General features: G+C 46.5%; 1 protein-coding gene across 2 annotated transcripts in view; it reads right to left on the bottom strand.

Moving 5' to 3' along the window:
- Positions 1-485: 485 nt before the first annotated feature.
- Positions 486-9174, bottom strand: part of GLG1 (golgi glycoprotein 1) — a 152000-nt gene continuing 143311 nt past the window's right edge. Inside the window, exons 24-27 of one of the 2 annotated variants that reach the window (XM_029210605.1) lie at positions 7370-7490; positions 6634-6740; positions 5349-5512; positions 486-4348 (exon numbers count right to left, since the gene is read on the bottom strand). In XM_029210605.1, the coding sequence (XP_029066438.1) occupies positions 4273-4348; positions 5349-5512; positions 6634-6740; positions 7370-7490 (468 nt within the window). In that variant the 3' untranslated portion in view covers positions 486-4272. Of the gene's footprint in view, positions 4349-4868; positions 5513-6633; positions 6741-7369; positions 7491-9174 lie in introns of those variants that run through there. The other variant, XM_029210604.1, reaches the window with a different exon arrangement.

Raw genomic sequence — 9174 nt, 5'->3', positions numbered from 1 at the left:
TGAGGTCACTGACCTCAGGGGTGGGTTGTTGGAAGGGGGAGGCAAGCACTGACTAAACGCGGACATAGCAGGGCTCAGAAAATAAATGTGGCCTAGTTCTGGGCCTGAATGGGAAGGTGGCCATCAGAGACCAGGTGCCATCCATGTGTCACATCTGTAAGGAGAAGTTCCAGGTATGTGTTCCCCCCAGGAAGGAGCCTCATCACATGGCTTAAACACATCGGTAGAATGAACAAGTCTGGACACATGAGCTTGAGAGTCAGAAAACCCCAGATCTGGCTTCCAGCTCTCCTGTAAAGGCCTATGGTCCTACTCTGTTTGACCTAATTAGCCAAGAACACGGACATTCTAACAGTAAGTTTCTGAGCGTCAGTGGCAAGTTTACAGTCAGTACTCACAGCTCCGGAGACTTCTTCCAGCAGAGCATGTGGTTGGAGGAGAGTCCTCCCAGTCACCACAGAGAAAATTTAACAAGTAAAAACCTGCAAACTCTTTATTAAATTCTCCCATTTCATCTGTACAGAAAAAAATGCACATTATGTTCAGAATCTCAGTAACATCTCAAAATTACACAGCATGAACATGTAAAAACAAGAAACTTCCAGGATTTTATACATAGAAAGGAAAACCATTTACAAAAGAGGCTTGTTAGTTTTACTTTTCTTTTTTTCCTTCTTAAAAAAAAAAAGTTAAAGGCCTAAGATCTCACACAGCATTTGCTGTACAGTCTGTTTTCCTGCTTCGATTGACCTGGGAACATGGTGTTGGGAGAAGCCGCTCAGGAAGCCTCGGGCTGCCAGCCCCTCCCGTCGGTCACTCACTCTAGTGCCCCTCAGTCTGACAGGGGACCTGTCCAAACCATCTAGCGTGTGTGGTACAGGGCCTGCTGGGCTCTGGGGTCCAGCTGTCAATTCTACGTTGGGGGGAAGGCGAAACAGAATATAGAGGCACTATCTGAATTTTCTCCTTGCCCAAGAAGATTCCTCCACTGCATGTATCCCAACACCCCTACCTGTGCGTTGTGGCAGCTCTTGGGAAGGGAGAAGGAGAGGAAGCCACCATCAAGATCCTGTCACTACCAGCCTGAGCAGACAGTCCCACCTTTGTGCTCCAGATGACAAACAGTCCCTGGGTCTCCACAGTGATCTCACTAGATGGCCTGGATGAACCTGTCACTCTGAAGAGTCAGTCTTGGTTTGCTAATGACTGATCTTTTCTCTGGGGTCTGGGCAGGAAGGGGGATTCAGCCTCAAACTTGATTGCCCTGACATGTGACCCTGGTCCTAGGGGAGAGGAGGACCAAGAGGAGTGTAGCGGGAGAGGTGACCAACCAAGACACGCGAGAGAGAGACGGAGACCAGAACATCAGCTCTGGTCCCAGGTCCTTTGGGAATTGAAGACCAGTGCGGAAGAGGGGACTTAGGAGTGGAGTATCCCTAAAGGCCTGGGGGAAACTCAGGGCACTGGAATGCTGCATTTTATAAAATTACTTAGGTGCTGTCCAAATGGTGAGAATAAATAAAAGGAGTCTTTGAGGTTTTTCAAATTTCCTAAGAATCAGAAATATAAGTAAACATACCAAAATGAACATGATCCAAAAAACCATATTCTTCTTTTTGTTCTACGGCCCAAATTTAGTTTGAATGTGTCAGGCTGTGTTGGCTGGCTTCTAAGGGTCCCTACTCCAGGTTCCTTCTCTGTATCTGCTTGCTTAGAGTAAGTTATATGCAGAAAACGTTTACTTTTTGGTGGGGGACGGGAAGAAATGGGATGGGGAGGCCTTTTCTCAGAGGAACTTGAGACCAGGTAAGGAGGTCCCACAAAGCAACCTACCCCTCCCTGGGTGACTCACACTAGTGGGGTTCTTTAGGATAGAAGTGGTACCACAAGCCTGGAGGTGGCGCAGAAGTCAGGCTCATATAGGAGAGTGAATCTTCCTTTGGGAAGGTGGAGGGAGGTCAGCACTCTGTCTGATAAAACGTAAACGATCCTACGACTCTTTATTACTGGCTTCTCTTGTTACTTGACCTCAGGAAACAGGAAGAAATGAAATCTGATGGTAATTTCCTGTCACACCTAGGAAAGCAGAATCTCCCTCCTTCCCAGTGTCCCCAAGAAGAATACGTGCAGGATGTGAGACAGTCAAAGGCCTGCAATGAATACAAGTCAACACCTGCTCACTCAGTATTAGAATTCCCCTCGCTTCTAAGGATGCACTGACTCAGAACAAGCTGATGGGATCCATAGCACTGGGCCTGGTAGTGGTACCAGAATTTTAGGGAACGCTAAGAAGGAAGGCTTTCCTGCTGGAGTGAACCCAAGCCTGAGCGATGGCTCCCACCTCAGAGCATCTTGCTAGCAGACTTCTCTTGGGACAGCAGCAATAGTAGAGGAAGGCCAGGGATGCACCAGGGTCAAGGTCTCACTCCCACAGCCACCCTTCTGTGTGAGAAACTCCGATGCAGGGAGAAGACAGCCTTGTTCTTGACGTTCTGCTCAGATTTCTGATCTCCTGCACTGCAGGGCCTCCAGTCCAGAGACTGACCTCCTGGCACCTCTGGGGTGTTGTAGAGACACCAAGTCTGAGTCTCTGAGACACTGGTGTGAGCTGACAAGGCCTGATGAGTTCTCTGGCTACTGTAATCTTCAGCAAGTGCTTGGAGCCTTGGCCTTGGACAAAAACCCTACCTGCTGCTTATGTTATTGTTCATGAGCTAGACATCAGAAGAGAAAAAGGACACAGGCCTGTCATCAGCTCCACTAGGGCCATGGTTTCTTCTTGACTAATTCTTGACTAGCTGATTTACCCAAGAGTGACCTATGAGCCCAGTAACCAGAGGTGTCCCAGAACCTGTTTTGTTACACCAATGAGGTACAGAAATGGATATAGTTGGGCCGTAGTTTCAGATGGTGCTGGGCCCCTTGGATGCAGGAAACTGCTCAGTCATATGAAACTATTCTAAAAACCAGTCACTGAACCTATTCCAAGTCGGATGGTGAAATGTTTTCTGACAACGAGCAATCAAAGATACCGGCCGAGTTACCCCTTCTATCTATCCGGATCATTTCTAAAGATGACAAATGTTTCAAGAATCAAACTCCTTTTCAAACTTCCAGATCTGCTGCAGACAATTGAGATCATCTCTCAGTTCAGAAAGAACAAAAGTATCTAGACACATTAAACTATGGAGATGTTTTACATACACTGGGAGGGAGACTGCAGAGATGGAGAATGGTACTCCCACTCTCATCCAACAGGGAACAGTCATTCTATCCTGTAAACCACATCAGACATGTCAGTGGGGGCCTGTGTACAGATATATCCCCGGTCCTCGATCCCAGACCCCACCACCCAGGGGGGAGCCCCTGGAGGTGGACTATCTAGATCAGCTCAGTTCAGTCCAAAAGTGGTGGTAGGAGGGGGCGCTGCTCGGACTCCAAGAGTTTCAAGTTTTATGAGGCTGAAGAACCCCAGGACAGTTGCTAAGAATCAGGAAGACCCTAAGAGCAGGACTTGGGGGACCAAGCAGCTTGGAAGCTCCCCTTCATGACTTGGAGTACCCTAGGCAGGGGGGATATGCAGCTTCTAGAACCCACTGCCTCCAGGAAGGGTAGTAAAAGGGAAAAAGAAAGAAAAAGAAGAAAACCACAGTATTCAAATATATGTCAGTCAGGTTAGACAAGGAGTCATTTGGATCAACTGAGCCACAAACTGACCCGCTTTGTACTGAACACATTCCAGGGAAGACAGATGTGGGGAGGTCCCTCAGCACGTGTGCACAGCGGCAAAGAGGCGCAGGGCAAGGGATGGAGCATGGTCTACGTGGACAGTTTTAGGCACGTGATTTATAATACTTTGTGGAGTCTAACAGGTTAATAAAATATATATTATATAAATATATCTTCTACTGTACACGCCACCCTCTTGTGCAGCCACTGGATTCCATGCCCCAAACTCAAGTCCAGGTGCACCAGGTTGAACTGTGATGCCTGCACTCCTCCCTTTTTATACTCCAAGCCTGTCATCTCTACACTGGAGGGACGAGGGATGGTCAGGAATATTGCTTCCATAAAGCTCAGATTCAGGAAAGACTGATGAATCATCAAAGCACATTGAGCCAATGCCTACTGTAGTGGGTGTATGCAGCAAACGGACAGAAAGAAAAAACGGAGAAACGCCTCCATCTTTTAATGTAGTAATTTTCCACACCCTCTCCATGTAGAGGCCTAAAGGACCTTGTCTGGGAAGGTGGCCTTGAACCTGCAGAAAGGTCAGGTTGGACTGCCAGTCACACCCTGAGACCAGGCTAAGTCTTTATAAGCCATTGTCTCACCTGGGAAGTAAAGCAAAGTCAATCAATCCCCCATTCCTCCTTCCTGCCCTGAGCCCCGGCCCCCAGAGTCACGGCCTCCCGGTGAAGCGGAGGGCTTCTGGAGGAACTGCCACCCCAGCAGGATCAATCCGAACGCGGCTTGAGTCCTGCACTGCCCTGGAGGAGGAAGGTCACTGGGGCACTCTGCCTTGGGCCTCAGGGCCCAGCCTCTCCATGCAGATCAGTGGACTGACCAGCTGCACACACTTCTGACCCCTCTCCAACCCACCTGCCCTCGGCCGAGGGAAGCTCATGCTCTACTCCACTGAGGTGAGGAGACCACACAAATACCCACGGCTGTGGGGTCCTGACCAGCAGTGGCTCTACTAGGGTAGGAACTGGAAGGCATCACTGTTTCAGCAGAAGAAAACAAGACCCAAAGCGGGCTGGTTAGTCGTTTCCCACTACTCGGTGAAGTCCATGGCCCTGACATGGGCCAAAGGTGCTGTTGAGAAGTAAGCAAGACATCCCAGTTACAGCATATTGGGTGGTGTGTTTCCTCTCTAAAGTCCTGCCTTCATTTTACACTGTCACACAGAAGAAATAACCCCATTGCTCAAATCAAGCCTGGAGGAGATGTGTTACTATATACATTTTTTTCTTTAAAAATTTCTTTTTTTTTTTTTTGGTGTTTTTAAAAAAAAAATCATTTGAGTTGCAGGTCAGGTGACTTGGTTCTGGAAGTACTGGTAGTTCCATCGGTATGAGAGACTTGTCTATGGGCAGGTAAACCCGAGTTTGCCAACAAAGGCAATACCCAAAGCGGCCAGCTGCTGCACAAATGGTCGAGGAGGAGGATACCATGGACATGGGTGAAGTCTGAGACGGGACAATGCGGTGGATACCTGCTGCTGCTCTAACATGGGTGTTGGTGTCACCTCGCAGAAGGACGAGGTGAGTGGGTACACTATACAGGAGGGCTGTACAAACTGGGCACTGGACAGGTAGTTCCTCTGCTGCTCAAGGTGGCTCTACCTGTCCTTGAGCTCTCGTGTCACTCGTTTGGTGATACGTCCACACATCAGGCCAATCAGGAACAGTATGCAGATGCTCCCACTGATCACAGAGAGAATGTAGTTCTTTGAAGGGGATGTCATCACTTGCATGGCGAGGTCAGAGAAGCCATCCGCTGGGGCCACCTGGAAAACACACAGGGGCATCACCCTCGGAGAGAAGTGGGCTGGGAAAATGCTTGCTCTAACTTGCCCCCCTGGACTGCTACTGTAACTTAGGTCATTTCTTTTGGGGAAAGAGGAGGGCAACGGGCAAAAAAATCAAACACCGAGCTACAACTGTTTTTCCCAATCATACAATTCATCACAGTGATCACTGCCGCCCACGTAGTAACAGCTCTCACACTGAGGACCTGATAGTGTGCTGGCAAAGGGCTCAGCATGTTTCAATCGTTTAGTCCTCACATTAGTCCTGGGATGTACATTTTACTACTCCCACATTACAGATGAAGACCCGGAGGCCCAAGGGGTGGGAAGTGGTCAAGTGACTTGCACAAGGTCACAGGTTCTTACATATTTTGATTTATTTTCTTCATGTTGCTGTCTTTTTAAAAACAAAGAGAAAAGCTGAGGTTCTGTCGGGTGCTAATTCTCTGTCGTGACTTGTTTTCACTCACCATCATATCAGCAGCATCCCCCCCACCAAAAACAACTTGCAAACATGACTTATGCTGACTGAATATACTTAATCACTCCCCTAATCGTGGACACTCAGAGTCTAACCAGTTTTCATCCTCAGTTTTCCTCAGTGCTTTCTCCAGTGGACCTCTATCGTAGGCTACTACAGCAGAATCAGGACCAAAAGGCTCCCCAGGTGCACATGGACCTGTTCTGTTGAGTCTCAACTTAGCCTGGGTGCTGAAAAGGGTCCAGCCCAGAGAGGTCTGGGCTGCTTCTATGCTCATCCATGTACTCAGAACAGAGCAAGGAGGCTCCAGATTAATCTGATTTAAGCACCAACATCTGCCAACAAAAAACTAGCAGTGGAGTCACTGTGAAGCAACGCTTGGCGGCTCAAAGGCGGAAACCAGTGACGAAAGAAGGGACTAATTAATGTCTCTGCTGTGCTATCTGGAGATGATGGCTCCAGGCTCACAGAGCCCAGGCGTCTTATGGTGCACTGAGAGATTTTTTCAAATAAACCTACTGTCAGTCTCACAAGGACAAGGAGGCCAGTGAAGTATCTCAAAGAGACCTGGGAAACTGACAGAGGAGACGCCACATCAGGTGATTCTCGTGGTCATTACCTTTGCTGCGTAACTCCACATTTCAATCCGGTCATTGAGGCGTTTTTTGCACTCAGGTTGTAACCGCACCCGCTTATCCTCCAGGGCCTCCATAAGGCAGGACATTTCTGTGCAACGGAAAGGGATAAGAAGCGTCTGAAGCTGTACAGAACAGAAATTTCGGTAAGGACGGGGAGAAGGGTACCTAACCACCAGAGAATTCAGATCTGGAGGCTATACAAAGTTAAATCCCTTCAAGGACACTTAACCCAAGACCTACCATGGAGAAGAATATTTAAGGTTGGCTGTCCAGAGTCTCTCTTAAAACCTCTCTCATTTTATTCATTGGACACACATGGCTCAGAAACCACCATATACCTGCCCAGGTTCCACCTCACACAGAACCTGTCTGCTGAGCCCACTGTGGCCACCGGGGAAGCTGATGAAGCTGTTCAAGGTTGGACAGGGCAGGGAAGAGGGCCATGATGATAGCTTAACTTTTGTCTCCCTGATAAATAACTCAACTTCCTCTTGTCATCAAATCTTTACCTCGGGTCATGGCTCTATCAGTTCAAACCTGCAGCAGGATTACTCCTAAACTCACTTTGCCACAAAGGCATCAACCAGGCCCCCAGTGGATGCTGTCTATGGTTGAGCTGCAGCTACAGAACAGAGTAGCTGGAACTGATGTCTCAGAGGGAGTTTTTGCTCCTCCCAAGATAGTTCAGACAGGGTCAGAGAGAACACCGTGACTTACGACGCCCTCGGCCGGGGGTGATGGCTGCACAGTGGTGTTTAATGTCCAGGGCACAAGCTGTATGAAGAACTGGGTCCACAAAGATGTCTGCTTTGCTTTCCTTCAGCATGTTTAACACTTCCTAAGAAGGGAAGATCATAGAGAGAGCTTTTATAGAGGAAATACATCAGATCTGTTGTCTGTAAATACTTTACATACAAACAAAAAAGTCAAGGAGGGACGATTAAGCCAACAGAGGCTACTCTGAGATAGGTGGCAACGTGGTGATGATGCAATGCAAAGAACGCAGACGGTTAGCATCCAATTTAATTCAGTAAATACAATTTGGGGACCTAGTGTATGCAGAGCTGTTTGCTAATAAGCAAAGCGAGGCAAGTTTAAGATCAGAATTGGGTTTTGGGCACTCTGGTATGCTATATTATTAAACACTAAGTGTTAATATTGATTTAATGCAGTTATTTTGTTACTTTATATGTCTGAAAATGTGAAAATCAGAGTAATAAGCTATATTAAAATTCCCAAACAGAAAGGTGCATTTGCAAAATGTTTCATTTTACTTCCATTATCCTCAAAAGGAAAGAAAGAACTGACAGAGCATAACTTCTACTGCAAGAATAATTCTTATTTGAGTTTAAAGATGTTCTGAACAACAGGAATATAAACATGATAGAACTGAAATCAACTCTGCAGACTCTCCATTTATACATGATGAAATTATAGCAGGTAAAGACAGTCAAAAATTGCTTTCTTAAGTAAAAATTACTTTGTGCTTCACAGACTGTAAAACAATAAAACAAACAAACAAAAACAAAAAAACCCCTGAAATGTTGTTCAAAAAGTCCTCCTTGAAGTTAAATGGGATAATTTGATGAAAAAGTATTCAAAGGAAAATATCTGGATTTAGCCTTTAGCCAACTTCTGCCACTCCTCAGACCATGTGGAATTAGAAACATTTTTAGCAGGTGAAAATATCTGCACACAGTATTCACGGTGACTCAGTAATATCACGGAAACACTTTTCCAAAAAGAGATTTTTTTAAAAAAGATCAAATACATTATTTCACTTTCAATTTTGTAAGATAATGCATGCTTAGCTATCTTTTTTTTTAATTAATTAATTTATTTTTGGCTGCGTTGGGTCTTCGTTGCTGCACGTGGGCTTTCTCTAGTTGTGGTGAGTGGCGGCTACTCTTTGTTGTGGTGTGTGGGCTTCTCATTGTGGTGGCTTCTCTCGTTGCAGAGCATGGGCTCTAGGCGCGTGGGCTTCAGTAGTTGTGGCACACAGGCTCAGCAGTTGTGGCTTGTGGGCTCTAGAGGGCAGGCTCAGTAGTTGTGGCTCACAGGCTCTAGAGCGCAGGCTCAGTAGTTGTGGCACACAGGCTTAGTTGCTCCACAGCATGTGGGATCTTCCCAGACCAGGGCTCGAACCTGTGTCCCCTGCACTGGCAGGATTCTTAACCACTGCATCACCAGAGAAGTCCAGCTATCATATTTTGATAAATTTGTTTTTATGTGATGTTTCTGAAATGAACTGAATTTGTAGTTTCACTGACTTTTACAAATGCAGTACGCTTACTGATATATTGGAATTGACATTTTACTTTGGCATAGCACTTAAACAATAACCTTAAACAATGGTCTAGTCATGGGGATGAGACATATTCTCGAGTAATTAGTACATGTGAAAGACTATTTAAGTTACAGACAATTAATGGTCAAAAGGCAAATTAGTTTGGTAAGAGGGAACAAGATAGAATTCTGGGAAGGAAGGTTTAGATTTGATCAGTAAGATGTACAGACTATAG

This window comes from Monodon monoceros, unplaced genomic scaffold, assembly GCF_005190385.1.
Source record: "Monodon monoceros isolate NGI ecotype Baffin Bay Population unplaced genomic scaffold, NGI_Narwhal_1 Super_Scaffold_10, whole genome shotgun sequence".
NCBI classification, from domain to species: Eukaryota; Metazoa; Chordata; class Mammalia; order Artiodactyla; family Monodontidae; genus Monodon; species Monodon monoceros.
This window is presented reverse-complemented; position numbering and strand designations above follow the sequence as displayed.